The 27,941-nt window shown below is 64.5% G+C and overlaps 5 protein-coding genes across 12 annotated transcripts in view; 3 read left to right on the plus strand and 2 right to left on the minus strand.

Annotated features, from left to right (window-relative positions):
* The first annotated feature begins 910 nt into the window (after nt 1-910).
* FBXL16 (F-box and leucine rich repeat protein 16) lies at nt 911-14,239 on the plus strand. The gene is made up of 6 exons (XM_032145369.2): nt 911-1,260; nt 9,236-9,882; nt 10,830-11,338; nt 11,666-11,750; nt 12,045-12,108; nt 12,319-14,239. The coding sequence occupies exons 2-6, from the start codon at nt 9,250-9,252 to the stop codon at nt 12,465-12,467; spliced, it is 1,440 nt and encodes a 479-aa protein (XP_032001260.1). The 5' UTR covers nt 911-1,260; nt 9,236-9,249; the 3' UTR covers nt 12,468-14,239.
* Nucleotides 14,240-16,076: 1,837 nt separating this feature from the next.
* Nucleotides 16,077-21,880, plus strand: WDR24 (WD repeat domain 24). Its single transcript, XM_032145370.2, has 9 exons — nt 16,077-17,337; nt 18,746-18,923; nt 19,071-19,743; nt 20,291-20,409; nt 20,487-20,608; nt 20,694-20,798; nt 20,880-21,220; nt 21,303-21,487; nt 21,577-21,880. The coding sequence occupies exons 1-9, from the start codon at nt 16,857-16,859 to the stop codon at nt 21,743-21,745; spliced, it is 2,373 nt and encodes a 790-aa protein (XP_032001261.1). The 5' UTR covers nt 16,077-16,856; the 3' UTR covers nt 21,746-21,880.
* A 93-nt stretch (nt 21,881-21,973) lies between these two features.
* Nucleotides 21,974-24,836, plus strand: JMJD8 (jumonji domain containing 8). 7 transcript variants are annotated; one of them, XM_058434211.1, is made up of 10 exons: nt 22,074-22,269; nt 22,348-22,437; nt 22,594-22,642; nt 22,722-22,818; nt 22,904-22,972; nt 23,061-23,180; nt 23,268-23,335; nt 23,416-23,545; nt 23,629-23,705; nt 24,318-24,442. In XM_058434211.1, the coding sequence occupies exons 1-9, from the start codon at nt 22,121-22,123 to the stop codon at nt 23,673-23,675; spliced, it is 819 nt and encodes a 272-aa protein (XP_058290194.1). In that variant the 5' UTR covers nt 22,074-22,120; the 3' UTR covers nt 23,676-23,705; nt 24,318-24,442. The 7 variants fall into 7 exon arrangements, with proteins under 7 accessions (XP_058290193.1, XP_058290195.1, XP_058290194.1 ...); XM_032145374.2 differs by having other exon boundaries at nt 22,078-22,269; nt 23,416-23,550; XM_058434210.1 differs by lacking the exon at nt 24,318-24,442 and having other exon boundaries at nt 21,974-22,269; nt 23,416-23,550; nt 23,629-23,709.
* On the minus strand, nt 23,701-26,117 carry STUB1 (STIP1 homology and U-box containing protein 1). The gene is made up of 7 exons (XM_032145372.2): nt 25,821-26,117; nt 25,155-25,353; nt 24,902-25,067; nt 24,623-24,710; nt 24,425-24,481; nt 24,222-24,338; nt 23,701-24,140 (listed from the first exon to the last, which is right to left on the minus strand). Exons 1-7 carry the CDS (start codon nt 25,977-25,979, stop codon nt 24,015-24,017), a joined length of 912 nt encoding a protein of 303 aa, XP_032001263.1. The 5' UTR covers nt 25,980-26,117; the 3' UTR covers nt 23,701-24,014.
* A 98-nt stretch (nt 26,118-26,215) lies between these two features.
* Nucleotides 26,216-27,941, minus strand: part of RHBDL1 (rhomboid like 1) — a 4,998-nt gene continuing 3,272 nt past the window's right edge. For both annotated transcript variants that reach the window (XM_058434208.1, XM_058434207.1), the window contains 2 exons: nt 27,033-27,135; nt 26,216-26,731 (listed from right to left, as the gene is read on the minus strand). In XM_058434208.1, the coding sequence (XP_058290191.1) occupies nt 26,249-26,731; nt 27,033-27,135 (586 nt within the window). In that variant the 3' untranslated portion in view covers nt 26,216-26,248. The remainder of the gene's footprint in view (nt 26,732-27,032; nt 27,136-27,941) is intronic.

Here is a 27,941-nt window from a genome sequence, read left to right on the forward strand (position 1 = left end):
CCCTCCCCCGACCTTGCTCCCAGGAGACCCCAGGATAGGGCGCCATTGGCCTCCATTCTCCTGCCCTGAGCCTGCTGGGGCGTCTGGGGTCTCCAGCGGTCCCCACCGAGTCCTCCACCTAAACTAGCACGCCCCACCCCTGCCCCGGGCTGCAGCAGCCGCCGCCTCCAGCCTCCAGTTTATTCCCGAGGGAACTTGCCAGGCTCCTCGGATCTTTGCACCCCCATTCCCGAGCCATCCCTCCCTCGCACCGTGGGGGGTCTCAGCTCCAGTGGGGCACCCTCAGGACGCCCCCGCCAGAAGTCACCACCGCAAGCCCTCGGGTGCTTTCACTGTCACTATCTGAACTGATCCGTGCAGTCACTTGTTTTCGCGCTCTGCGGGTGTGCCAGGGTCTCCAATGAGGGGCTTCCGGCCGGGCACGCAGCAGGTGCGCGGGGGGTGTGAGGGCTGTGAAGGGCCCTTGCCGCGGGCTGGCGGGAGGGTCCAGAGACCGGGGTCTGACCACCTTGTCTCCTCTGGGCCGGGTCTCGCCTTCCTCGCCTCCCCAGGTGGTGGCCAAGGGCCGGAACGCGCGGTGCCGCCCCCGTCCCCATAGGACCCCGGACCCCGGGGCCACCCGCCGGCGCCTGCTCTCCCGCCTCCCCTCGCCCTCCCTTCTGCCTCCCGTGCCCTCCCCGCCCGCCGCGCGCCAGGGTTTGTTATTGTGCGGGTGCCCGCGGTGAGCGGGGCGGGGGCGCGTGCCGGGCCTGACGCGTGCTCGTGGACGCCGTGCCGGGAGCGCGCCGCGCGCGGGGGCCGGGGCGGGGCGGGGGCGGGGCTCGGCGTTCTCGGCGCCCCCGCCCGGGCTCGCGAACCCGGATTGGCTCCCCACGCCGGGAGCGCGCGAGGGCGCGGCGTTTGGGGCCGGGCGGGGGGCGCGCGCGGCGCCGGCGGCGGCCGCGGAGGAGCGCGGGGAGGGCGAGGGGAGGAGGAGGCGCCCGCCTGGTTCCCTGCAAAGCGGCCTTATTTATCTGGGCACAGCCTCAGCCTCCCCGGTGGGAGGCTTGGGGCGGCCGATCCTCTCCCACCGGGGAGCTCGTCTCCGTGCGCTGCCGAGGGGGCCCGGCCAGGCCGGGACGCGGGGCGCAGGGCGCGGCCGGGCCCTGCCGGCCAGTCCAGCACCCCGGCGGCCCCCGCGCGCCGACGCCCATGCCGGGCTCCCCATGACGGGAGATCGCCCGGCGGACAGCGTGGCATGAGCCAGGAGCCCGGGCCGAGGTAAGGTGCGCGTGCGGCCGGGCTGCGAGGCGGGGAGGGGGCCAGGCCGCACCTCCGCGGCGGCCACAATGAGGAGGGGGCGGGGTGGGGGTGGGGGCCGCGCCGTCGCCGCCCGGGAAGGGCTTACGTAACGGCAGCCCCTTCCCCACCTCCCCCGCGGCCGCTGGGCCTCGGTCCCTGCCTGGCCTTCCCGCAGCCCCGCGCCCCGGCCCCTGGCCTGGAAGAGGGCCGCTCCCCGCTGGCCACTTGGCCGGGGCTGAGGGTCAGTGCCACCTGGGACACGGAAAGGAGGAATTGTAGGCCCCCGGCCTCCACCCCGGGCGCCTGGTGGGCTCAGAGGGCGCCCCGGGACCTAAGTGACAGGCCAGAGACCGTTAAACTGCACGGGGGTCGCGTGGATGTGCGGCCTGCGGGGCGGCCCTCCGCGGGCGGGCGGCTTCTGGACCTGGGGCCTGCGCTGAGCTACCGCCCGCGGGAGGGGAGGGTGGGGGGAGGCTGGCACCTTCCTGGTTCTGGAGGCGGGACCGGGCCTTGGCCAAGGCTGGAGGCCTCAGAAGGGAAACGGCACCTTCAGATCTGCCCGGGAGGGGTCCCGTGTCCTCCTAGGGATTGGGTGGGTGGAGAGCGTTCCCCACCCATCACCTCAGGAGAGAGGGCTGCACGGCCCAGCGGCCACTCCAGGCCCTTCCCAGGCTCCAGGCTCTGTTCGGGCAGCCTGCCCTCCGCAGGAGGAGCAGATGGCGGAGGCCACCTCACCTGCCTCTTCCTTCAGGCCCTTCCCCCACACCCGTGCATCCGAGGGCCCAATGGCCAGGGGCAGCTCAGGCCTCCCCGGACACAGGGCCCTCTCCCAGCCCACCCCCTCGGCGGGGTGCTGGACAGCAGCCTTGGAGCAGAAGGCCTGGGTGAGGCCAGGAGACTGAGGGGTTTTCTGTCTCCTGGGCCAGGGCAGAGGCCTAGTGGAACCTGGCTGGCCTGGCCAGAGGTGGACACAGGGCTGGACCTGGAGCCGCCTGGAGGGGAGGGAAATTCAAGGCCCAGCTGCAAACGCGGCTGTGTGGGGGACCCTAGGACTAACTTGCTCTACTCCCTGCTCCCTGCCACCCCAACTGCCGCTCACCTGGGGCCAGACCCATGAGTTCAGCCCCTCCATCGACAGACTCACCGCCTCCAGCTCACACCCACTTCCGGGGTGGCTGAATGAGTCCTACCTCCCACTGATGAGAAGGACACAAACGGCTTCGTGGGTGGGAGGGACGGGGCCCTTGAACCAGCTGGACATGGACCCAGGAAGCCCTGTGTTGCCGAGAGTTAGGGATGTACCACCCAGGTGGCACTGTTCAGCCACCCGAAGACCCCATCTCCTTGCATGTGGGCACCCACTGCTGTGCCTCCCATGACTGGGGTGGCAGTGAAGGGAGCTCTGTGGGTGAGCAGGTGACCTGAGCCTTCCCTACCAGTGGTGCAGGAGGAGCCAACGGCCAAACTGGCTGCAGTGTGTGGGTTCAGGCCTCATTCCTTCACCGGGCAGGAAAGAGGGGTGATGGTTTGTGGCAGCTGCCTGGAGCAGTAGGCACTAGGGGTCCAGGCCTCGCCTCTGAGAGTGCTCATGCTCTTCCAAGCAGGGGTGAGATGAGGCCTGGATCCCAGCACCCACTCCCCAGGGTGTCCAGCCTGCAAGGCTGAGCTGCCCTGGGCTTGACCATGGGCCCTCAGTCTGCTGGGGCAGCAACACGGGTTTCTCTTGAGGCCACGTGCCTGCTGGGCCATGGTGCCCCTCCTCAGAGCCCCTGGTGCACCCCCAGAAGCATCTCAAACTGGGGGCGGGAAAGGAGCTCTGCCGCTGTGCCACGTGCCAAGTGGCAGGGACACGGGTGTGCCTGCATCACGGGGCTGCCACGGAATGTGTCAGCCTGCACCCTGTCCCCAATCCCCAGCCACCGCGGCTGTCACCCAGGCTCTGGGGCTGCCGCTGCAGATGGAGCCCAATGTGCATTTCTCTGGCCACCAGGGCCCTGCCGAGCTCCAAGGCCCTCCGTGGGCAGGGCTCAGTGGTCCCTGAGGTTCTGTGAGGGCTGACTGTTTGGTTAGGCTGTGCCCCAGTCTGATGCTGACAGAGATGGGGGCACCACAGATGGGGGAAGAGACCTTCAAACTGGGGGCGCTGAGGGGTGAGGTTTCCAGGCATGCGTCCAAAAGAAGGATGTCCCAGGGTGGGCACGCGGTGTGCAGCCTCTGCAAGGAATGCAGCGCCGTGCCAGGGACCCTGCAGGATGAGGGCAGTATTTGGAGAGACCACCAGCCCAGGGCCCAGCAGGAAGGCATTGAGACCCCATGAGGCAGAACAGGGCAGAGCGAGGACCCTGTGAGGTACACCTGGCCAGGACTCAGGTAGAGGGAATCAGCCACCCCCGGGGTTCTTGGAGCCAGTCCTAGCTCTATGTAACTTCTGGAAAATCCCTCTGCAAGCTCTGCTTCCCCACTCCTGGTTAGGCAGTGTGTGAAGGAAGGACTCTGGCGGGTCAGAGGAGGGGTGCGTGTGGTGCCAGGGAGAGCAGGGCAGGAGGACCCCCTTCCCTCTCTTGGCTCAGGCCAGATGGTGGAGCACGGGCAGCCACTTCCTCAGCCCCGCAGCTCCTCAAGAGGGAGCCGGCTGAAAAGGAGATGGGCCCTCCTCATCTGAAGGCTCTGTGTATTCCAAGGCCCACCCCAGCCCCGGGGTCTTGGGAGCCCTCTCAGTGACTCAGGTACCAACCTAGTCCCAACCCCAGAGGCCACTCTCCCCGCAGACACTGGCCATGGCACGATCCGGATTAATTTCCCGAGCTATGCCTTCCCCGCTGACCGGCCTCTTCCTAAATTTGACCAATCCTCCATCAGCCCTCCGGGGGCCTTGGCAGCTGCACCCCTTTCTGCGTGACCGAGCTAGCGGGTCGCATTCCCCATTCATTCATTCATTCCCTAATTCATTCATTCTACGAACATGCAGAGGCCATGCACGTTGGTGCTGTTTGTCCTCAAGTTCTCAGGCCAGGAGGAGAGACCCCAGGTGGACAGTGATGATGACCCGTGTGATTGCAAGACCCTGGAGACGCTTTCTCAAGAGCTGGGGGTCCCAGAGCAGGAGGCAGGGGCCACCTCACACCAGGAGCTGAAGGATGGAGGAGAAGAGCCTGCAGGGCTAAAAGGCAGGGAAACCCTGCCAGGCAAGCAGGGGGAACGGCGTGTGCCCAGGCAGAGGGGCAGGGGAGGAGGAATGGCATGGCTGGGCCGTGGCACCGGGGCTGGGAAGGGGCAGGAGCTGAGGTCTCTGGGCTCAGTGACTTGGTTCGAAGAAGAGGTAGCTCTTGTGGGGCCCCCGCATGGCCGTCTGGGAATGGTCAGCCTGGACGCTGGACATGTACGTGTGGGGGCCCCCAGGAGCACCCGGGCCCCACCGTGCTCCCCAGGCTCACTCTGGCCACACGCTTCACACTGCGTCCCCTGGGGAGGACACAGAGGCCACGGTCACCTCTCCCCAGCAGCTCCCAGGCCAGGCTCAGGCTGCTGAGGACAAGACAGCAGAGGTGGGGCCACCTCTCTCTCTTTCCCCTGGGCTGAGCCCAGGAGCCTCGACAGAATTCCACTTCAAGCTGAGCCAGCACCACAGGGGCTGAGGCTGAGGATGGTGCAGGCATGGCCACCTTCTTAACAAGCCTCTTCCCCTCCCCGTATTAGCACCCAGGCTGCTTGTCCCTAAAGAGAGAGGCAGTCCCTAGCAGCCCACGCAGGTCGTCCGAGCCCCTCTGGGTGGAACGAGGGCTCTCACAGTCACCAAGCAGGAAAGGGGGCTCTGTGAGCCATGGGAACCGGCTCCTTGGTGACCGTCTGGCTGGGTGGGTGGGGCCAGGGCCAGGCAGAGGGGCCCTTGTCTGAGCCCCCAGGGACTTCTCGCTTAACGAGCAGAAAGACCCCAGTCTCCACTGTGAGCTCAGCTTTCTCCCACAGCGCCCATGCCTGGGCCAAAGTGTGTGGCTGTTTGCATTTTTGAGCTACGGGGTGGGGGATTCTCGGGCTGAGTCAGTCAAGCCGGGAGTGTGAGGAGCAGCGGGGGCCGGCAGGAACGTGGACGCGAGATTGGGGAGCAGTGGGGCTGCCTGTGCGGGGATGCAGCTCCCACCAAGCACACGGGTCGAGAGCTGACCACAGGCAGAGCAGCGCCTTCTGGCAGCGCTGCGGGTGTGGATGAGGGAAGCCAGGCCCCGGACCCATACCCGGACGGCCGCTCCTCAGCCTGTCCCCTCCCTCCTGTGGGCTCTCAAAGTGCGGCTTGATTTCTCCATCGCGACCCTGAGGCGTGGAGGTGGGGACGGGACTGTGGGCGCCGGCAAACGTGAGCTCCCGAGCGGGGCGGGAAAGGAGCCCTGCGAATGCCTCCCCCAGCCCCGGCGCTCCACGTGCAGGCCCATGACTGGGAGCGTTTTCAACCTAAAACGGCACTGCTCCGGGATTATTCCGCCCCTGGCGCCGCCCCCGCCGCCTCCTCCGGATCCTTCCCGGCTTCTCCCCCACCCTTCGCCCCCGGGGCCCCTCCCTGCTGAGCGGGGGTTGCCGGGATTTGGGATTGCGGGGCTGCCCCGACCCCGCTGCTGTCCGCGGTGGAGCCGGCCCGGGCCTGGTCCTGAGCGCGCGGCTGGGGCGGCCGCTGTCCATGGTGCTGGCGCGGGTGGCGCCCCGGCCGGCGGGATCTGCGGAGGCCCAGGCGTCCCTGGCGGTGAAGGCGGCGCTTCCGGGTGTGGGGAGCGAGGGTCCCCGCTCTAGGGGCACGGAGGATATTTAGACTGGGGCGGCCGTGGGCCTGGTGCTGCCCCCTCGGGCGCCGGCATCCTGCGATATCCCCTCTCCCCGGCTCTGGGAGGGAACCGAGGCAGCCCCGCGCCAGGCCGCCCCGGACACCTGGGGCAAATTCACTCCTCAGAGCCTCGTGTTCCTTACCCGAACCCTGAGGTAGCGACCCCTCCACCCCTAAGGGCGGCCGTGAGGTCGGAACATGTGCCGACCCCAGCCGGCCCTTGCAAACGTTGTGATGTCAGCCTCCGGGAGGCCGCGCCTTCTGATCATGGGCACATGATGGGGGTCACCGGCTGTGGGTGCCTCCTCTGTGGAGGGCCCGGCCCCACCTTCCAGGACGCGAATGACACCTTGGGGAGGGGGAAATGGTACAGAGGGTGGAGCTGGGGCTCCTGCCATTAGGGCAGGAAGGACTTTAAACCCAAAGCTGGGTTCTCGGCCATGAGGGCCACGTGTTCTGGCGAGACCCCTGGTCCCGCCCGGTCTACACCCCTTCCCCAGATGTGGACCGGTAGCAAGACTGGCCCTGTCTGGGGCTTGGAAGCCAATGTGGGGGCCTGGTGCTAGGAAGAGCAGGGCAGGACCTCCCACTGCCTCCCTGCCTCCCCTCCGCCCTGACCAGATTATGGAGAATGGGCTGCGGGCCTTGGGGTTGCAGTGCCGTCCGAGACCCCGCCACTCTCTGTGGTGGAGCTGGCCAGGCCCTGTAGCCCCAGAAGGGACACTCAGCCAAAAAGATTTGAGCCGTCCTCTTCCTGAGACTCTGCATATTCCAGGGCCCACCCCAAGCCTTGGAACCTTTGTGGGAGACTCTCAGACACCCACTTGGTGGTTCCAAGGGACCTCCCAGTGAGGTCATGGCAGGAGGGGGCAGGGTGGGCTGGGAGTGGCTTTGGCCCCTCCTCTGAGATTTTGGGGCAGGAAGGCAGGACCTACATGAGGCTTCAGGCTTAGTCCTGGAGTCACCTAAGACTGGGGAAGATGCATCTTGCTTTGCCCTGGAGTGGGGCCATGGGGCTCAGACGTCACTCTCCCAGCCCTTGCTATGAGCCACGCACTGAGCTCATTCACTTTGCGATGCCCCAAGGAAGCAGGTACCGTCACCTCCCCAGGCTTCAAGGTGAGGAAATTGAGGCTCAGAGAAGGGAAGTGGCTTGTCAAGACCACAGAGCCAGGGTGGGGCCCATTTCAAGGGCAGGGCGTGTGACCCCAGGGGCTCTACCTCCTCCCCGGATGTCGGGGTGGGGGTGGCAGGAGATCCGGACTGCGGAGCAGATGGAGGCACAGTGAGGGTCCCACCTCTCCTTTCCGTGGCTGTGCCCAGTGCCCCCTGCCACCCACTCACAGACTGGAGGCCTGAGGAGGGTGCCCGGAACTGGTCCTACCCCACCCTGTGCGTGGATGTCGCTGGCCTGAAGATAACTTCCACATGGCCTTCCTCAGCCAGCTCTGCCCAAACTTTGGCTTCAGCACTTATCTGGCCATGACCTCGGGCAGGCAGTTTGCCCAGCCTTGGCCTCAGTTTCCTCATCTGTGCAATGGGTACAGTTATCACGGCATCATTCTCATTGGGCAGAAGATTAAAGCGACAGCTTGTGTCCAGGGCTAACCATACTCGCACCACGGCAAACCCTAGGAAGATGCCTGCCCTTTCTTTGCCTGGGTTTGCTTTTTCTTTTCTTTTTTTTTTTTTTTTTTGAGACAAAGTCTCACTCTGTTGCCCAGGCTGGAGTGCAGTGGTGTGATCTCGGCTCGCTGCAACCTCCACCTCCTGGATTCAAGTGATTCTCCTGCCTCAGCCTCCCAAGTAGCTGGGATTACAGGAGCCTGCCACCAAGCCTGGCTAATTTTTGTATTTTTAGTAGAGATGGGGTTTCACCGTGTTAGGCAGGCTGGTCTCAAACCCCTGACCTTGTAGTCCACCCGCCTCGGCCTCCCAAAGTGCTAGGATTACAGGCATCAGCCACGGCACCCAGCCCCTTGGGTAGATTCTGAGCCAGGGAAGCTCCTGTGCATGTGGAGGGTAGCTACAGAGCCAGCACCAGAGCCCCTCCTGAGAGCTGCGCAGTCACCCTGCAGGGGAGGGGCCAGAGGCCACCCCAGACCCTTCCCTTCAGTTCCCCTGGCCTGCCCAGAGGGGTGGGGCCTGGTGGGTACCTACAGTGGATGGCACAGCAGGAGAGGTGAAGACAGCAGTCCTGGCCTCACCAGGTCCACCTCCATTTTCTTCTCTGTAAAATGGGCATCATGGTACCTAAGTGCCAAAAAGTGTCGGTGTTTCTTGGCCTCACTGGGCAGACAAAAAGGTGTCCGGTCAGGCACGGTGGCTCATGCCCGTAATCCCAGGACTTTGGGAGGCTGAGGCGGGTGGATCACTTAGGTCAGGAGTTTGAGACCAGCCTGACCAACATGGAGAAACCCCGTCTCTACTAAAAATACAAAATTAGCCAGGTATTCCCAGCTACACGGGAGGCTGAGACAGGAGAATCACTTGAACCCGGGAGGCAGAGGTTGCAGGGAGTCGAGATCGTGTCTCTGCACTCCAGGCAACAAGAGTGAAACTGTGTTTCTTTTTGTTTTTGAGATGGAGTCTCGCTCTGTCGCCCAAGCTGGAGTGCAGTGGCGCCATCTCGGCTCACTGCAAGCTCCGCCTCCCAGGTTCACGCCATTCTCCTGCCGCAGCCTCCCGAGTAGCTGGGACTACAGGCGCCCGTCACCATGGCCAGCTAGTTTTTTGTATTTTTAGTAGAGACGGTGTTTCACCATGTTAGCCAGGATGGTCTCGATCTCCTGACCTCATGATCTGCCCACCTTGGCCTCCCAAAGTGCTGGAATTACAGGCGTGAGCCACTGTGCCCGGCCGAAACTGTTTCAAAAAGAAAAAGAGGGTGTCCATGGGCAATGCAGGTTGAGCTCAGTGCATACCGTAGGTGCCCAGTGAGTGCCACGAGTGGCCATGGTCAGCTTCCTGTTGCTGCACACAGTCCAGGAGGGAGAGGCAGGCACTCCCATCCTCTCTGTCTGGTGGTTCCGGGAGCACCATAGGGACGCCCAAGGAGGGAAGGAGCCCCTCTGCGCCCGCCCCCAACCCCAGCCTTCCAGACTCAGCAACAGACTCACTCCCCCTCCCGGCCCTCATCCACAGAGCGTGCCAGGAAGATGTCGAGCCCGGGCATCGACGGCGACCCCAAGCCTCCATGCTTGCCTCGAAACGGTCTGGTGAAGCTGCCAGGCCAGCCCAACGGCCTGGGTGCGGCCAGCATCACCAAGGGCACACCAGCCACCAAGAACCGCCCCTGCCAGCCACCACCCCCACCCACCCTCCCACCACCCAGCCTGGCTGCTCCACTGCCCCGGGCTGCCCTGGCCGGGGGCCCGTGCCCCCCGGCAGGTGGACCGGCCTCAGCCTTGGCACCCGGGCCCCCAGCGGAGCGGCCGCCGCTGGCCACGGACGAGAAGATCCTCAATGGGCTCTTCTGGTACTTCTCGGCCTGCGAGAAGTGTGTGCTGGCCCAGGTGTGCAAGGCCTGGCGGCGCGTGCTCTACCAGCCCAAGTTCTGGGCAGGCCTCACGCCGGTGCTGCACGCCAAGGAGCTCTACAACGTGCTGCCTGGTGGCGAGAAGGAGTTCGTGAACCTGCAGGGTTTTGCCGCGAGAGGCTTCGAGGGCTTCTGCCTGGTTGGCGTCTCCGACCTGGACATCTGTGAGTTCATTGACAACTATGCCCTCTCTAAGAAGGGTGTCAAAGCCATGAGCCTCAAGCGCTCCACCATCACGGACGCAGGCCTCGAGGTGTGCACCAGGCTCGGTGGGGGGACAGGGTTGGGGGGCAGGGCTGGGCAGCAGCTACCCTGTGGAGGCCGGAGAGGATGGTGGCTTTGGGGTGGGGGGGTGTGCGCCCAGGCTGGGTGGTGGGGGGCACAGGGCAGGGCTGGGGGGTAGGGGCGGGCAGCAGCAACCCTGTGGGGGCTGGAGAGGATGGTGGCTTTGGGGTGGGGGAAAGGACTGACTACGGGGGACTTCTTGCAAAGCGAAAATGTGGGTCCCTTTTTCAAAGACAATCAAGATTTTCAAGATGGCAGCAGCAGGGCAGTGGATTAAATGCAGGGCCCAGGCCCGGTGGCTCAAGCCTGTCATCCCAGCACTATGGGAGGCGGAGGCAGGCTGCTCACTTGAGGTTAGGAGTTCATGACCAGCCTGGTCATCATGGTGAAACTCTGTTCCTATTAAAAATGCAAAAATTAGCCAGGCCTGGTGGTAGGCACCTGTAGTCCCAGCTACTTGGGAGGACACTGAGGCAGGAGAATTGCTTGAACCCAGGAGGCCAGGGGTGCAGTGAGCTGAGATCATGCCACTGCACTCCAGCCTGGGACCTGGGCAACAGAGTAAGACTCTTTCTCAAAATGAATGAATGAATGAATGAATGAATGAATAAATACAAATGCAGGGTAGGGAGGATGCTAGGGGAAGCTGAGGGGCAGCTGGGAAAGGATCCCTAGGAGTAGAGGTCAGAGGAGCCGCCTGGCAGCAGGGCCTGGAATCTAATTGTAACACTGGTGCCAACGCCCCCGGCATCTGCCCTGGCCAGGCCCTGGGCTCTCGTCCCGATGCCCCGCCTCCTCACACACTGCCAAATGTTTTCAGGGTTCAGCTCCCTGCATGTTTACACCCTACTGCTTCCTCCCTGCGGGCTCCACCCCTTCTCCTGCAATCCTGACCCGGCGCCCGCCCGCCTGCAGGTTATGCTTGAACAGATGCAGGGCGTGGTGCGTCTGGAGCTGTCGGGCTGCAACGACTTCACCGAGGCCGGGCTGTGGTCCAGCCTGAGCGCGCGCATCACCTCGCTGAGCGTGAGTGACTGCATCAACGTGGCCGACGACGCCATCGCAGCCATCTCGCAGCTGCTGCCCAACCTGGCGGAGCTGAGTCTGCAGGCCTACCACGTGACGGACACGGCGCTGGCCTACTTCACGGCGCGCCAGGGCCACAGCACGCACACGCTGCGCCTGCTCTCCTGCTGGGAGATCACCAACCACGGCGTGGTCAACGTGGTGCACAGCCTGCCCAACCTCACCGCGCTCAGCCTCTCGGGCTGCTCCAAGGTCACCGACGACGGCGTGGAGCTCGTAGCCGAGAACCTGCGCAAGCTGCGCAGCCTTGACCTCTCGTGGTGCCCACGCATCACCGACATGGCGCTGGAGTACGTGGCCTGCGACCTGCACCGCCTGGAGGAGCTCGTGCTCGACAGGTGCGCGCCCCCGGGCTGCGCCGGGCGGGGTAGCACAGGGCGGGGCGGGGCCGGGGCGGGGCTGCACGGTGCGGTGCGGTGCGGAGCGGGGCCGGGGCTGTGGCGCGGTGGGCAGAGCCCTCGGAGGCAGAGCGCCTGGGGAGTGGGCAGAACCGCAGCACGGGTTGGCTGGACCCCTGTCCTTCCCGGTGGGTGGGAGCGAGGAGGGGCCAGCGGCTGCTCCGGGTGGGGCAGGAAGGGATTCACGCCAGGGGCACTCCCAGGAAGACGAGGGAGGGCCGGGGCCAGGTGATTTGAAGGTGGGGGTCCCCTCTGGTGCAACCACAGGTGTGTACGCATCACCGACACTGGCCTCAGCTATCTGTCCACCATGTCGTCCCTCCGCAGCCTCTACCTGCGATGGTGCTGCCAGGTACCGGCTCTCATGCCCCGGGATTGGGGAATCGGCGGGGAGGTGGGGGCGCGGGGAGAGCTCCCGGCCCCACTCAGATCCTGGGACAGTCTGGGGCCCCTCCCTATCCAGCAGCCGACCTAAGCGGAACCCAGGGGTCCCGGCGGCCCCCACCAGCACTTCCCAGCCGCCTCCCGGCTCCGGGGGGCACTGAGGAACCCTGGGCTTGAACCCGCCTAGCCCTCCATGGACCCCAGGGTGCCCTCCGCCTCGGTGCGAGCGGAAATCGTTAAGTCGCTCCTCCACTCCCGACAGGTGCAAGACTTCGGGCTGAAGCACCTCCTGGCCCTGGGGAGTCTGCGCCTCCTGTCTCTGGCAGGTGAGACCCCCGTTTCTGCTCTGACGCTGGCAGTGACCACCCACCCCCACTTAGTCCACCCGCCCAACCTGCCCGGTCCTTGTGCAAACTCACACCCGGCGCGGACACACAGTCCCGGGTCCGAGGCGGAGGAGGAGGGAGACGCGGCCCCGCCGTCCCCGCCCGAGCCCTGGGCCGCACGCACTGAGCCGCCCTCTGACCCCGCCGCAGGCTGCCCGCTGCTCACCACCACCGGGCTGTCGGGCCTGGTGCAGCTGCAGGAGCTGGAGGAGCTGGAGCTGACCAACTGCCCCGGGGCCACCCCCGAGCTCTTCAAGTACTTCTCGCAGCACCTGCCCCGCTGCCTCGTCATTGAGTAGCGCGGGGCCCCCGCCCCGGTCGCGGGAACCCGGCCATGACCTGGGCGGGGGCGCGGGGCGCCGCCGAGCCCCCTCTTCCCGCCTTGCGCCCGGGGGAGCCCCCGCGCCCCCGGCCCAGCGCGGGAGGCGGGGCGAGCCGAGGGAAAGCCCCGCCCCGACCTTCGGCCCCTCCGCCCTCCCCGCCCCGCCCCGGGCGGGGGGGGGCGGCGGGTGGGCCCGCCCCACGCACGCACGCACACTCGGGGACTTTGTGCATGCCCCTCGTGCCCGCACTGCACGCCGCCCTCCGCCACGCCACAGCCACAGCCGCCGCCATCACTCGCTCGCCCTCCCGCTTGGGGGGCGGGGCTCGGTCCTTGGGGGGGCGCTTTGAGCTCTCCAGACTGTGCCCTTACCGCCTTCCCCGCCACACCCGCTCTGTCTTCCCACTGTCCCCCCACCCCGGGCAGGGCCCAGTGGCATTGAGGGGGCTGGGTCCCCCAGGACACGGGCCCAGAAGAGCCCCACGGGCTTCCTGCATCTTCCACCGCACCATGCCTGGAGCCCTCCGAGGGGTGTCAGGGGAAACAGGCCACCGCCAAAGCCATGGCCCGCCGCCCAGAGCCCAAGCCCCACCCCCACCTCCTCACCCATCCAGCCTGACCCACGCGGCCTCTCCTCCTCCTCGCCGCTGTGTGGGGCAGTCCCCTGTCCGCCCCGAAACCCGGCCTTGGTCCCTGGCCAGGCTGAGACAGAGTTGGGCAGGGAGAGGGCAAAAGGGCTGGCGATCACTTGGAGTCATTAACATGATCCCAGCTGACTCCGGTCGGCCTCAACCCAGGGGTGGCGCAGGCACTTCGCAAGCCCCGGAGCTGTAGCCACCCTCAGGCCTGGAAAGAGGCCTGGGCCGACCTCACCTCAGCCCTTGCACCCAGCCGGGCTCAGTTCAGGCCTGGGCACCGAGCTTCACCCTGGGCGGGTCTCCTCAGGTGGAATCTGCAGAGTGGACCCAGCCAAGGGTCAGGGTCAGCACTGGGTCAGCGACTCCAATCTTCCAGTGGCCAGCACACCCTGGACACCCCAAGGAGGGAGGGCTCCTTTCTAGCTCCCCCACCACTTCACCCCTCCCCAGCTTCCCAAACCTCTGCCTGCCCAAATGGGCTCTGACCGTGCTCTGTCGGTCCGAGACATTTGGAAGTCCTGGAGGATGCTGGCAAATCTCAGCCGTCGCTGAGGAGGGGGCTGGGACCCCTTCCCATCCCAACCTTGAGCCCCAGGAGATACCACACCCACACCCAATCTTGGGACACTCCCTATCTGGTTGGAAGAGAGTAACCAGTTTCCAGAGAGCCAGAGAGTGAGAGAGAGAAAGAGAGTGAGAGAGAGAGAGAGAAAGAGAGAGAGATGCTGTTGAATCAGAAACAGATCAACAGCCCAAAGATTTTCCTGTCCCTGGAGTGCCAGCCCCAGGAAGCTCCAGGGCTGAGTGGTCAGGAGCCAGTTTCTCCAGCCCCTCCTCCCCACAACCCCTAGTGGGGAGGGGCAGCTGTCCATTTGCCCAAAGTATTAATGCAACTGAAGCTGTGATATTTCCAACGACTGTAGGAGGAAAAATTAAGGGGAGAGAGGAAAACAAAACCAACCAACCCCTAAAGTCATTTTCTTATTGTACATAACAACCTCATTCTCCTGTATATGCGGAAGATATAACCTTATATTTGGTAAGTGTTTCTTGTGCTATTTTATCACGTGACCTGTTTATAAAAATATATATTAAAAAAGTTGTAAAAACATGTGTCTGAGTTGTTTTTAGGTCCCCAGACAACGGTGTAGGCGGGCATATCTGCCCTACACGTCCCAGGTCTCGGGATTCTCCTGTACCTCTTATCAGATTTATTCTTTCTTGCAACAAAGGGGTAGAGGCTGGATGCCGACATGGTAGAATGGAAACAGTAGTGACTACATGGAAGGCAGAGGACCTCCCATTCCTTAAAGGGAGAGACAACACTAAAGTCACTACACATAATATTCCAACGTATCTAGACTCTAGCGTGCCCTTCCAGAGAGGCAGAAATGGGCCCTGTTCTATGCACAGTAACAGGCAGGGACAAGGATGTTGCCAAAGATTACACAATGCACCAACAGCAGACAACAGCTCACACCCAGGGGAGAAAGAGAGGTCGAAAAAGGCAACTGAGGCTGGGCACGGTGGCTCGCGCCTGTAATCCTAGCATTTAGAGAGGCCGAAGAGGGTGGATCACCTGAGGTCGGGAGTTCGAGACCAGCCTGACCAACATGGAAAAACCCCATCTCTACTAAAAATACAAAATTAGCCCAGCATGGTGGCCCATGCCTGTAATCTCAGCTACTCGGGAAGCTGAGGCAGGAGAATCGCTTGAACCCGGGAGGCGGAGGTTGCAGTGAGCCAAGATTGCACCATTGCCCTCCAGCCTGGGCAACAAGAGTGAAACTCCGTCTCAAAAAGTTTTAAAAAAAGGACGAGGGCAACTGGTTGAACAGGTGTGTCAGGCACTGGGCATTCAGTGGGGACTGAGCCAGAATGTGACTCCTGCCTTAGTGGAATTCACACTCGTATGTGACCGACAACAACCAGTAAACAAACGAATGGGTGGTGACAAGTGCCGTGGAGGCCACAGTGATGGAGAAGCCCATTAGGGCAGTGGTCAGGGAGGTCCTCTCTGTGGAGGAGGCATCGCACATACAATGTCCCTGAGGCAGGAAAGGGCTTGGTAGGCTGGGAATGGGGGTGGAGGCTGCCGTGGAGGGAATGGGGCTGGAGGTGGGCAGAGGAAGGCAGAGGCCAGGGGGCTGCTGTGGCTGGAGATACGCAGGGGAAGACAGAGGCCAGGAGTTGGGGTTCATTCACAGCGCAGTGGGAGCTGCCAGAGGCCTCAGGCAGAAGACCTGGTGCCTGAATTCTGTGCGGGTTTCAGATCAGAGGGGAACGACAGACCCAGGAAAGCTGTTGGGAGGCTGCTCCCGAGGTCCAGGAGTGAGGAAGGAGGGGAAGACTGGGGGCACTCGGAACTTGTCTAGGGATGACCAGAAGTCATGATGGACCTAGGGATTAAAATAGGTGATGGCATTAAAATAGTGAAATTGAGACTTAAAAAACACAGGCCAGGCGCAGTGGCTCACACCTGCAATCCCAGCACTTTGGGAGGCTGACGCCAGAGGATTGCTTGAGTTCAAGAGTTTTAAGACCAGCCTGGCCAACATGGTGAAACCCCATGTCTACTAAAAATACAAAATTAGCCGGGCGTGGTGGCGGGCGCCTGTAGTGCCAGCTACTTGGGAGGCTGAGGCGGGAGAATCGCTTGAACCTGGGAGGTGGAGGTTGCAGTGAGCCGAGGTCGCGCCACTGTACTCCAGCCTGGGTGACAGAGCGAGACTCCGTTTAAATAAATAAATAAATAAACCACACAAGCACAGCACCGAAGCGCAATGGCAACGCCCAGGGCGGCCCGCAGACCCCAATCCCGGGCCTCTCCTGGCCTCTGCCAACGGAGCTCCCTGACCCGGAACTTTCGTGGTGTCGGGCGAGAGTGTGTGCCGCCTTCCTGAGACGGGCGGGTAAGAAAAGGACCACTTCCGGCGAGGGGCGGGAAAGACAGCGGCTTCCGGCGCGGCGGTTCCGGAGAGCCCTGCGCTTTTAGTGAAAGATTGGGGTTCGCGCGGGGGAAAAGGGCTGCCCCGGGCCCTCCGGTTCTCGTCCCGCAGCGTCCGCTCCCCCGCGACACTGTGCCTGGGAACCTCTGCGCCGCTCCCAGGAACCCTGTACTCCGGGGTCGCCGGCTTCTCTCCTGCCTCCGGTCCCGCCAGACACCTCGAGCTCCTTGAGTAGCTCGGTCCTTGAGGTCCCTCTGGGCCCTTCCCGCGTCTATCGCCTGAGTCCCCGGGCCCCTCTAGCCCTCTGTTCCCTCCCCTCTTTTGTTCCTCCCTAGAGCCCCGCCGCCCTCAGGGCTGACAGTGTGGACAGCGGGAGTCTCCTCGCTCCCCTGCTGGGATTGACTGACCAAGCGTTTAGTGACTGCCCAGATCTGGCTGATGGGGGGACCGAGAGGTGGCCTGGGCCGGGAATGTCCAGCTAGGGTCTTCCGTGGACGTCAGACATGAAACTGACAGGCCTAAGGGAAGCTAGGGAGTCCCCTCACTGTTCAGCCAGAGTGATGGGCTGGACTGACGGACTCCAGTGAATTTGAGCTTGCCTGTCAGGCTGATTGGTTGATGGACAGCCCTGGACTGGCTCACTAAGACTGACCAGCCTGGGCCCAGGCAGTTCTGGGGTCCCAACCTGGGTGGAAGGTCTGAACTGATGACCCACCCAGGCTGACCAGGCCAGCCCACCTCACTGACCTCCTGACCCCTGACCTCATCACCTGTGCAGCCATGGAGAAGATGTCCCGTGTGACCACAGCCCTGGGTGGCAGCGCGCTGACAGGCCGCACCATGCACTGCCACCTGGATGCTCCCGCCAATGCCATCAGTGTGTGCCGCGACGCAGCCCAGGTGGTCGTGGCAGGCCGTAGCATCTTCAAGATCTATGCCATCGAGGAGGAACAGTTCGTGGAGAAGCTGAACCTGCGTGTGGGGCGCAAGCCTTCGCTGAACTTGAGCTGTGCTGACGTGGTCTGGCACCAGATGGATGAGAACCTGCTGGCCACAGCAGCCACCAATGGCGTGGTGGTCACGTGGAACCTGGGCCGGCCGTCCCGCAACAAGCAGGACCAGCTGTTCACAGAACACAAGCGCACGGTAAACAAAGTCTGCTTCCACCCCACGGAAGCCCACGTGCTGCTCAGTGGCTCCCAGGATGGCTTCATGAAGTGCTTTGACCTCCGCAGAAAGGACTCTGTCAGCACCTTCTCTGGTGAGGCCACAGAGGCAGGTCAGGGCAGGTGGGCGTCTCTGCCAGTGCCCAGCGTGTCCATGCAGGCGGAAAAGGGCTCCGTGCATCAGAGGCCCTCAGGATCACTCCCAGAGGGCTTCCTCAGGGGGAAAGGGAATCGGCAGGGGAGGGATGGAGCAAATTGGGCTGGACGGCATGTGAGCCAGGGCAGTGAAGTGGGAAGAGGCAAGAGATGAGACCAGTAGAAATTGAGGCTAGGTGTCGGGTGAGGGAGGGCAGAGCCCCAGCGGTCTCCCAGCCACCCCGGGTGGTGAACAGAGAGCCACTGACCCCCTTCCCTCACATCGGAACTGCAGAGGCTGCCTCATAGCAGGAGCTCTGCCAGGACTTCCAGGTTTCCTGGTCCAGGGAGGCAGAGGAGGTGGGTTTGCTGTCCAGTGCCCTGGGGCCCTTTTGCTAACAGGCCCAGCTCCCTGATGGCTGCCCTGAGTCAGCTCTCCCTTGTTCACCTGGAGGAGACTAGGTATGAAGCACAAGGCGGAGCCCTCAGGGGCCTCAGATAATTTACGGGCCACTTAAGACAGATCCTGGCCGGGCGCGGTGGCTCACGCCTGTAATCCCAGCACTTTGGGAGGCCGAGGCAGGCGGATCAGGAGGTCAGGAGATTGAGACCATCCTGGCTAACACGGTGAAACCCCGTCTGTACTAAAAATGCTGGGCGCAGTGGCACACGCCTGTAATCCTAGCTACTTGGGAGGTTGAGGCAGGAGAATTGCTTGAACCTGGGAGGCAGAGGTTGCAGTGAGCCCAGATCGCGCCACTTGCACTCCAGCCTGGGTGACAGAGGGAGACTCTGTCTAAAAAAAAAGACAAATCCTGAGCTGCTTCCCCTGGAGGGCCCTGGAGGAAGGTTGGGCACCGCCCTTGAAGCCTCTTGGTGTGGTGGTCCCCTAGGGTGGACCTGGGCCCTGACTCATCCAGTCCTTTGGGGCTGACCAGGCAGTTCCATCTCCAGGTGAAGGGACTGGGCCAAGGCTGGGGCACCCTCCTCAGCACCTCCTTGGGCCTCCCACAGGACCGTGGGAGTGGGCGATGGCTGGGTGGGTTCCTGTTCTCTCAGTGCTCAGCTGCTGCATCCTGAGGCTGCACCACAGCTTTGCTCATGGACCGATGGAGGATGCAGAATCTAGGGCAAATGAGGCCCGGGAGTATGTGTGAAAAATCACGTGGCGTCCTGCTCCTGGGCCCAGGCTCTTGTGGCGACTCTGTGTGGCTGCTTCCTTGGGCAGATCCTGGGAATGTCCACTCTACCCTCTGGGCCTCTGTTCTGGGCCACAGGCAGGTGTGTGACACCATGCCACAGCTGTTCTGAGGGTGCACCTCGTGAGCCAGCCCCGTCACTTCCCCTGTATCGACCTCCTGCCTGCAGGCCAGTCCGAGAGCGTGCGGGACGTGCAGTTCAGTATCCGGGACTACTTCACCTTCGCCTCCACCTTTGAGAACGGCAATGTGCAGCTCTGGGACATCCGGCGTCCCGACCGGTGCGAGAGGATGTTCACAGCCCACAATGGACCCGTCTTCTGCTGCGACTGGCACCCCGAGGACAGGTGTGGCATGGGGATGCAGGTGGCAGTGGGTTGACAGTAAGCTCTCACTGCCTCAGACCCGTGAGACAGTCCGGAGCAGCAGAGCTGGGGGGGTCCCCTCTCTGCAGGAAAGGCCACTGAGGCTTTGGGTGGGCCTTCTTCCCACAGGGGCTGGTTGGCCACGGGAGGGCGTGACAAGATGGTGAAGGTCTGGGATGTGACCACACACCGTGCCAAGGAGATGCACTGTGTGCAGACCATCGCCTCGGTGGCCCGCGTGAAGTGGCGGCCAGAGTGCCGCCACCACCTGGCCACGTGCTCCATGATGGTGGACCACAACATCTACGTCTGGGACGTGCGCCGGCCCTTCGTGCCAGCTGCCATGTTTGAGGAGCACCGAGACGTCACCACAGGAATCGCCTGGCGCCACCCCCACGACCCGTCCTTCCTGCTGTCTGGCTCCAAGGACAGCTCGCTGTGCCAGCACCTGTTCCGTGACGCCAGCCAGCCCGTCGAGCGCGCCAACCCCGAGGGCCTCTGCTACGGCCTCTTCGGGGACCTGGCCTTCGCCGCCAAGGAGAGCCTTGTGGCTACCGAGGCGGGGCGCAAGCCCTACACTGGCGACCGGCGCCACCCCATCTTCTTTAAGCGCAAGCTGGACCCTGCCGAGCCCTTCGCAGGCCTCGCCTCCAGTGCCCTCAGTGTCTTTGAGACGGAGCCAGGTGGCGGCAGCATGCGCTGGTTTGTGGACACAGCTGAGCGTTACGCGCTGGCTGGCCGGCCACTGGCCGAGCTCTGTGACCACAATGCAAAGGTGGCTCGAGAGCTTGGCCGCAACCAGGTAGGTAGGTGCTGAGCCTGGGGGGGCCGGGGCCACGACCTCAGGGCAGGGGCTGGTTCCTCCGTCAGCTGCGCCCACCCCACCTTAAGCTCCGCAATGGACTCCAGCCAGTGGCGCCAACAGCCCTTGCCTCGGTAGCTGAGGGTGTCAGGATCACACAGGGCCAGGGTTCCAGGGTGGGCCAGACCCGGGAGTGTCCTCTGCGGGGCGGGGGTCTCGGGAGTCGAGTTTTCTGTTCTTCCCCCTTGCTTCTGGAGCTCTCCAGGCACCAGCAGCGGTGGAGCCGTGAGCTGCTGCTCCCATGCCCATCTCTAGCTGCCCCGCAGGTCCCCACTGCCCAATTGTGTTTTCCTCTGTGCTGCTGTAGGGTGGGGACTGGGGTTTTTGTCTTTCCCATGAGCCTCAGCTTTCCTACCTGGGCTGGGCCTGGACGTTGGGTACCAGGGGCAGCTGAATGCTGAGGGCTTGTGACTGTCCAGGCAGAGGGGGACCTGCATGGGGTGCTGGGTGTCCAGGACGCCCACAAGTAACCAGTGCCCACCCCTAGGTTGCGCAAACGTGGACCATGCTGCGGATCATCTACTGCAGCCCTGGCCTGGTGCCCACTGCAAACCTCAACCACAGTGTGGGCAAGGGTGGTTCCTGCGGCCTGCCGCTCATGAACAGGTAGATGCCGGGGGCAGCTCTCCCCAGGGGCTGGGGCTGCTGGAGCCCACCCACCCATGGGCCCTTCCTGCCCCCAGTTTCAACCTGAAGGATATGGCCCCAGGGTTGGGCAGTGAGACGCGGCTGGAGCGCGGCAAAGGAGATGCACGGAGCGACACGGTTCTGCTTGACTCTTCGGCCACACTCATCACCAATGAGGGTAGGCTGGGGTGGGTAGGGGTGCTGATGGGAGAGGAGCGGGGGTGTCGCAGAGGACCCTGAATGCCTGCCCCATTGTCGGGCAGATAACGAGGAAACCGAGGGCAGCGACGTACCTGCCGACTACCTGCTGGGTGACGTGGAAGGTGAGGAGGACGAGCTGTACCTGCTGGATCCGGAACACGCGCACCGTGAGTGGAGGTCCGGGCAGGGTGGGGTTCAGAGGCGGATGGAGGACAGACTCAGAGCCTCTGCTGGTCCCTGCCTTCCAGCCGAGGACCCTGAGTGCGTGCTGCCGCAGGAGGCCTTTCCGCTGCGCCACGAGATCGTGGACACCCCTCCCGGGCCCGAGCACCTGCAGGACAAGGCCGACTCCCCGCACGTGAGCGGCAGCGAGGCGGATGTGGCCTCCCTGGCCCCCGTGGACTCCTCCTTCTCGCTCCTGTCCGTCTCACACGCGCTGTACGACAGCCGCCTGCCGCCCGACTTCTTTGGCGTGCTGGTGCGCGACATGCTGCACTTCTACGCTGAGCAGGGCGACGTGCAGATGGCTGTGTCTGTGCTCATCGTCCTGGGTGAACGGGTGCGCAAGGACATCGACGAGCAGACCCAGGTGTGTGGTGGGCGGGGCCTCCCCCCTCTGCAGCGCCGCCCCTGGCACCCAGATCCTGATTGCCGGGCGCTCTGTCCCCCAGGAGCACTGGTACACTTCCTACATCGACCTGCTGCAGCGCTTCCGCCTCTGGAACGTGTCCAACGAGGTCGTCAAGCTGAGCACCAGCCGCTCCGTTAGCTGCCTCAACCAGGCCTCCACCACCCTGCACGTCAACTGCAGCCACTGCAAGCGGCCCATGAGCAGCCGGGGCTGGGTCTGCGACAGGTGGGGCAGTGGGGTCGGGAGGTGGGGCAGGGGCCTGCAGGCAGCGCAGGAGCCCCCGCTGAGGCGCCCTCCCTCCTGCCCGCCCCCAGGTGCCACCGCTGCGCCAGCATGTGTGCCGTCTGCCACCACGTGGTCAAGGGCCTGTTCGTGTGGTGCCAGGGCTGCAGCCACGGCGGCCACCTGCAGCACATCATGAAGTGGCTGGAAGGCAGCTCCCACTGTCCCGCAGGCTGCGGCCACCTCTGCGAGTACTCCTGACGGGGCATCTGCTGGGCTTGCCTGGGGCCCGGGGACCTGACTGCCCGGCCGGCCGCGTGCAGAACCCCGCCTGGTCTTGTGCCTGAGACGGGCGGAGGCTGGAACTTGAGACCCCAATAAAGGAAGTAGAGTCGCTGTCAGCACTGCGTGTCATCCCATAGCGCGGCGGGCTCGCCGTATGTCCGCGGTGGAGCTGGCGGGCGGGAGGTTTTCGACGGGGTTGTCGCCATGGTAACCGGCGGCGCCTATAGTTGCTCTCCGGGCGGCCTTCCCAGTGCCTCCCGTAGAGGCCTGTTCCGGGGCGGGCCAAAGGAGGTCACTTCCGGGATCCGTCCCGGCTCCCGGCCGTTGCCACGACGACGAAGCTGCCGGCCAATGGCTGGCGGACGGGCCCAAGGTTCCCGGCGTGCAGCGCGGCTGCCTGAGGGCGGCAGGCTCATGGCGCCGGCGTCGCTTCTGCTCGCGCTCTGGGCGCTGGCGGCTGTGGCTCTACCCGGCTCCGGGGCGGAGGGCGACGGCGGGTGGTGAGCGGCCCGGGAGGGGCCGGGCGGTGGGGTCACGTGCGGCGGGCGGGGCGCGGGCTGACCCAGCTGTGCCCGCAGGCGCCTGGGCGGGCCGGGGGCCGTGGCGGAAGAGGAGCGCTGCACGGTGGAGCGTCGGAGCGACCTCACCTACGCGGAGTTCGTGCAGCAGTACGTGCGCCCTTGATCGCGGAGGTCGCGTCCTGTTCACCCGCCCGTCTGCCCGGACCGCCCGAGGCTGCCTTCCCCTGACCTCGTGCGCGCGCGTGGGGCTGAGGCGGCGAGGGTGGCGGTCGGGCCTGGCCGCGACTCTGCCCTTTTTTCCAGGTACGCCTTCGTCAGGCCCGTCATCCTGCAGGGACTCACGGACAACTCGGTGAGCGCGCGCCCGTCCGTCCCTGGCCACTCTCGCCCGTGCTGGGCACGGCCACTAAGCCCCCTCCCCGCCCCCGCAGAGGTTCCGGGCCCTGTGCTCCCGTGAAAGATTGCTGGCTTCGTTTGGGCACAGAGTGGTCCGGCTGAGCACCGCCAACACCTACTCCTACCACAAAGGTGAGCGGCCCCACCCCTGCGGCCCGCCCATTTGCCAACACCGGGGGCGGCTGCATCAGCCGGTCCTGACCCCTCTTTCCTGCAGTGGACTTGCCCTTCCAGGAGTATGTGGAGCAGCTGCTGCACCCCCAGGACCCCACCTCCCTGGGCAATGGTGAGTCAGCGCTAGGCGGCGGTAGGGGGTGAGGACGCTTCAAGTCTCCAGGTGTCAGGATCCCTGTCCCCACCGTCTTTGTTGGCAGACACTCTGTACTTCTTCGGGGACAACAACTTCACCGAGTGGGCCTCTCTCTTTCGGCACTACTCCCCGCCCCCATTTGGTCTGCTGGGAACCGCTCCAGCTTACAGCTTTGGAATCGCAGGTGGATGCTTCTTGGGACTGGGGAAGACTGAGGCTTCTGAGGGTGGGTACAAAATGGGTTGGTCACCAGGTGCTCATAACCCCACAGGAGCCGGCTCGGGGGTGCCTTTCCACTGGCATGGGCCCGGGTACTCAGAGGTGATCTACGGTCGTAAGGTCAGCACGGGGTCGGGGGTTGAGGCTTGGGGCTCACTGACCAAAACGGGCAAGGTTGACACTGCTGCTTGTGCCCCCAGCGCTGGTTCCTTTACCCACCTGAGAAGACGCCAGAGTTCCACCCCAACAAGACCACGCTGGCCTGGCTCCGGGACACATACCCAGCCCTGCCACCATCTGCACGGCCTCTGGAGTGTACCATCCGGGCTGGTGAGGTCAGTGGCTGGCAGGATAGGGCCAGGCCAGGCCAGAGGCCTGCAGCTAATCTCTGCTGCACCCCCTTCCTCCACCAGGTGCTGTACTTCCCCGACCGCTGGTGGCATGCTACGCTCAACCTTGACACCAGCGTCTTCATCTCCACCTTCCTCGGGTAGCCAAAACAGCTGGCAGGCCTGCCTGTCACACACCAGCACGTCCCACCTCGTGCTCACGGATTTTATTACACAGATAGTGGCGGCAGTGGCGTCAGCCCAGCCCACCCTCACCTGCTTTTCCAGCCCACAGAGGGGGACGATCACGGCCCAGCAAGACCTATGCTGAGAGGAGGAACAGTCCAGAGTCCCAACAGCAGAACTTGGGGGAAGGGGTCGGGGTGGCCAGGAACACAAACTATGTACAGGGGCCGGGGGCTTCTGCCCAGGGCTCCCCTGGACCAGGACGCCGGGCAGGGCAGGGAACCTCAGTAGTCCTCCACCCAGCCATTCTCAGAGATGAATGCGTCAATAACCTCCTTCATAGCCAGGTTGGGGATGAGCTGTTCCTGGGTCAGGGGGCTCCGGGTCACGGGGTCAAAATGACCCACACGCTGCAGTGACAAGAAGGGCAGAGGGCAGTCATTGGGCCCAGGATCACGCCGCTGGCCCTGCTCCCCCAGCCGCAGCCTCACCTGCAGGTGCTCCTCGATGTCCTTGCGGTCGTAGGTGATGCCACTGGGTGTGATGCACGGCTCCCGCATCAGCTCAAAGCTGATCTTACCACACAGGTAGTCGGGGATGTCTCGCTTCTGTGGCACGGGCACACGGTCAGAGGCTGGAAAGGGGCACTGCTCAAGCACCTGCCACCCACCGGCAGCAAGCGACAGACACTCACCTTCCTCTTCTCGTCCACCTGAGAGAAGAGCTCGTCCATGTCTGCCATGTACTTGTCCTGTGAAGAGTTAAGCGCTGCGCTTGGGGGAGACACCCCACCTCCCTCCTCCATGGGGCACAGACCCAACACAAGGCGGGGATGCTCCCACGCCACGTGCACACACACACAGACCCACGTGTGGGCGGGGGGCACCCTCACGTGCTTGGCCTCAATGCAGGCCTGCTGGGCCCGGACGTGGCTGTCGTCCTCATCACCCTCGTGGTTTCGCTGGCACTCTTCCAGCTCCCTGGGGGTTGACCAGGAGCCGGTCAGAGATGGACCTGGCCAGATGTCTGACACACCCCAACCTCAGGGCTAACATCCACATTTCTTCCCCACGTTTCCTGCTTGCGAGTAAAGCCTTCGATAAACACTCGTGTTGGGAATCGGTGATTCAGAATTATCCCAAGACAGGGCGGCCTGGGGTGAGGGTCGCACCTCTCACGCTCTGCGGCAATGAGCCTGGAGAGGTAGGAGTGCAGCTCGCTCTCCTGGTGGATGCGCCGCTCCTCGATGCTGTTCCAGCGCTTCTTCTTCGCGATTCGAAGAGCGCTGGGGATGTCGTCCCCGAAGTTCAGCCGCTGCTCCTTGGCCAGGCTGTAAGCTGGGGAACGGGGGCTTCAGGTCACGCTCTGGCCAGTCCACCCGCCTGGCCCCAGGGGCCCCACAACCGGGCAGCTTCTCAGCCAACCTCGCTGCAGATTGGCGATGGCCTCATCATAGCTTTCCATCTCCAGCTGGCACTGCCCCAGGAAGAAGTGCGCCTTCACAGACTGCCCGTCCAGCTCCAGGGCGCGCCGGCAGTCGGCCAGGGCCTGCTCGTGCTGCTGCATCTTCAGGTAGCACAGGGCCCGGTTGGTGTAATACACGGCCACCAGCGGGTTCCGGGTCTAGGGACCAAGGCCGGGCCAGCCGCATGAGGGCGCAGGCTCAGCATGCCCCCTTTGTCCCACGGCCCGTCCCAGCTTCTGCGCCCTGGCTAGAATCAAGAAACTAGGCTTCTCAGTTGTCAAAGCCCCTGGGTCCAAGGATCTGCAGACAGTGGAGTACTGGCTGAGCCTATCCGCTTGACTCCACTTGGTTTTGTAAAGTTTTCCAAATCTTTGGAGAGTTCGGGCTTTGGAACTGGGGTCCTCAAAGGGCGAGGGCCCCTGCCCTCCCCCCACCCGGCCGGCCTACATCCAGCATCCCACCCTCGTTCTCCGGCACCCGGCGCTGGGCTCCAGAACCACGGCTGGGCTTTGGGAACCCAGGACACGCCCCGCAGAGGAGCCAGACCCTCGGTGGGGCCGGCCGGGCGCGGGCCTGGCCCTCCCCGGCGCTGCCGCCGCCGCCCTCCCCGCACGGGCGCACTCACGATCGCGCGGCCGTAGCAGGCCGCCGCCTCCGGGTACTTTCGGCCCACGAACAGACGGTTGCCCTGCTCCTTGAGCTCCTGCGCACTCGGGCTCTTCTCGGGGCTTCCGCCGCCAGCGCCCAGCCGTGCGCCGCCCTCCTTCTCCTCCTTGCCCTTCATGGCGCCGCGCGGCACGGCCTGGGCTGCGCTCCCAAGCTCCGCGCCTCGCGGCCCAGCGCCTGCAGCCGGAGCCCCGCAGCCCGAGCCCGCGATCCGCTCGGGCCCGGCCCAGCTCCGCCGCCGGAACTTCCGGCCGGGGGCGGGACCAGCGGGGACGCACGCGTGGGGGCGAGTGTGGCCGCGCGTGCGCCCAACCAGCCTGGACGGGGACACTGGGCCCGCGACGTCGGGGGCTGGGAGGAACGCTCCAGTTCCCTGTCCCCGCGCTCTTAAGGGTCGGCGTTCGCGTAGGCCCTGGCCCGCCCTGCTGAGGTCTCTTCGGAACCGGCCTCAGCGGCGGCCGCCACACACATTCGACATTCCCAGTGAGATGCCTTACTTGGTTCGCTGAGGGCGTGCTCCCCCAACAGCCTGTCCCGACCACCTGGGGTTCCGCCCCCGTCCCAACGCGCAGAGACCCCTCCCCCGGCAGCCGGCCCCATCCAGAGGCCCCGCCCCCGGCAGCCGGCCCCGCCCCCAGCAGCTGGCCCCATCCGCAGAGGCCCCGCCCCCAGCAGCCAATCCCATGCAGAGGCCCCGCCCCCAGCGCCCGGCCCCAGCAGCCGGCCCCGCCCCCGCCCCTGCGCGTGAACATAGCGGCTTCCCACGCGCGGTGGGGTGTGAGGACCCCAGTCGCTGGGCTGCCATTCTGGAGCGCCACGAGAGGTGCTACGGGCGCGCGCGAGCCCCCGAGGGCGGCCGGAAGCCCTGGACTGTGGGTAGAGTGGAAGGGGATAAAGGGATCGGTGGGGCGAGCGTGTCATATGGTCCTGCCATAGTGGCCGGACTTCCCATCACCGCCCTTCCTCAGGTATCGGGAGGAGTTGCCAGCTGCCATCAAGGGCAGAGCGGAGAAGCATGTGACAGGGAGCTGGAGCCGCTGCTGGCCTGGAAGCTGACGGTGAAGGGCGGCCCGCTTCGAGGGCGGGGCCTCCGTAGGGCGGGTCTTCATTGGGGCGTGGCATCGGTGGGGCGGGGCCTCCCGGGTGGGTCCACCACCCCAGGCACACTGACCTGGCCTCCCAGAGAGGGGCGCTTCCGGCCACGTCTGCAGCAGCTGGTGGCCACCAATCCCCCTGAGCTGGTTGTGCACTGTTCAACCGCCACCTTCTGCCTCCTGCCAGATGTGGGGGCTGCAGTCACGGTGTGGGCCCACCACAGCCTCGCACAGCCTCGGGTGAGTTGGGTGGGCACGACTTGGGTATATAGGCGTTCTTGTCTGTGAAGTGGGCAGTCTGGGCCCTTGCGTGTCGCTAGGAGCAGGAACCATGGGGCCCCGGGCTGCTGGGAGCAGGGTCTCCCAGAGCTTGTCCTGATGGGGTGTCTGGCTGCTTCTCCTCACTGTTCACAGCAGTCCTGGCAGCTGGAGCTCCAGAGATGGAGGCCTCATGTCAGATGAGGCAGTGGCCACAGTGCCCGGCCTGCCGGCCCCACAGTACACCCTTAGGTACTACCTGCTGTACCTGGGCCAGGTTCAAGAGCGGGTGACAGCTCTGAGCCAAGGGGAATGAACTGTGCGTGGGCAGGTTGGGGTGGCCCGTGCCCCTGGGCCTGAGTCCATGTGCCCCTCCCTAGCCAGTGCCTCAGGACAGTGGACTCCCTACCTAGTGGAGACAGCGCTGTGTACCTGGGCTGTGGGGCAGAGGCTGTGCCCAGACCTGCTGCCCAACCTTGGCCCCAGCCTGGCCACCCACAAGGATGCTAGGCCAGCCAAGAAGCACGGAACCCAGGCCTGCTCACCTGCCACACAACCTCAGGCCTCCGGGTCTCACTGGACGGCAGGGAGGGTGAAGAGGAGGCCGCCCACTGTGGGAGCTCAATAAACACTTCCCAGACTCACGCCTGACCACACACCCGGCCTGACCACACACCCCGCCTGACCACACACCCGGCCTGACCACACACCCCGCCTGACCACACACC

The sequence above is a fragment of the Hylobates moloch genome, unplaced genomic scaffold (genome assembly GCF_009828535.3).
Source record: "Hylobates moloch isolate HMO894 unplaced genomic scaffold, HMol_V3 SCAFFOLD_23, whole genome shotgun sequence".
Lineage (NCBI taxonomy): Eukaryota > Metazoa > Chordata > Mammalia > Primates > Hylobatidae > Hylobates > Hylobates moloch.

Bases quoted from the DNA above. Each gene is read 5' to 3' on its own strand.
- FBXL16 (XM_032145369.2), top strand. From the start codon at position 9,250: ATGTCGAGCCCGGGCATCGACGGCGACCCCAAGCCTCCATGCTTGCCT. The intron at 9,883-10,829 runs GTGTGCACCAGG...GCCCGCCTGCAG, and splicing joins TCACGGACGCAGGCCTCGAG to GTTATGCTTGAACAGATGCA. The intron at 11,339-11,665 runs GTGCGCGCCCCC...GTGCAACCACAG, and splicing joins GAGGAGCTCGTGCTCGACAG to GTGTGTACGCATCACCGACA.
- WDR24 (XM_032145370.2), top strand. From the start codon at position 16,857: ATGGAGAAGATGTCCCGTGTGACCACAGCCCTGGGTGGCAGCGCGCTG. The intron at 17,338-18,745 runs GTGAGGCCACAG...TCCTGCCTGCAG, and splicing joins CTCTGTCAGCACCTTCTCTG to GCCAGTCCGAGAGCGTGCGG. The intron at 21,488-21,576 runs GTGGGGCAGTGG...GCCCGCCCCCAG, and splicing joins CGGGGCTGGGTCTGCGACAG to GTGCCACCGCTGCGCCAGCA.
- JMJD8 (XM_058434210.1), top strand. From the start codon at position 21,974: ATGGTAACCGGCGGCGCCTATAGTTGCTCTCCGGGCGGCCTTCCCAGT. The intron at 22,819-22,903 runs GTGAGCGGCCCC...TCTTTCCTGCAG, and splicing joins CACCTACTCCTACCACAAAG to TGGACTTGCCCTTCCAGGAG. The intron at 22,973-23,060 runs GTGAGTCAGCGC...CTTTGTTGGCAG, and splicing joins CCCCACCTCCCTGGGCAATG to ACACTCTGTACTTCTTCGGG.
- STUB1 (XM_032145372.2), bottom strand. From the start codon at position 25,979: ATGAAGGGCAAGGAGGAGAAGGAGGGCGGCGCACGGCTGGGCGCTGGC. The intron at 25,354-25,820 runs GTGAGTGCGCCC...CTTGGTCCCTAG, and splicing joins CCTGCTACGGCCGCGCGATC to ACCCGGAACCCGCTGGTGGC. The intron at 24,339-24,424 runs GTGAGTGTCTGT...CCCGTGCCACAG, and splicing joins AGGTGGACGAGAAGAGGAAG to AAGCGAGACATCCCCGACTA.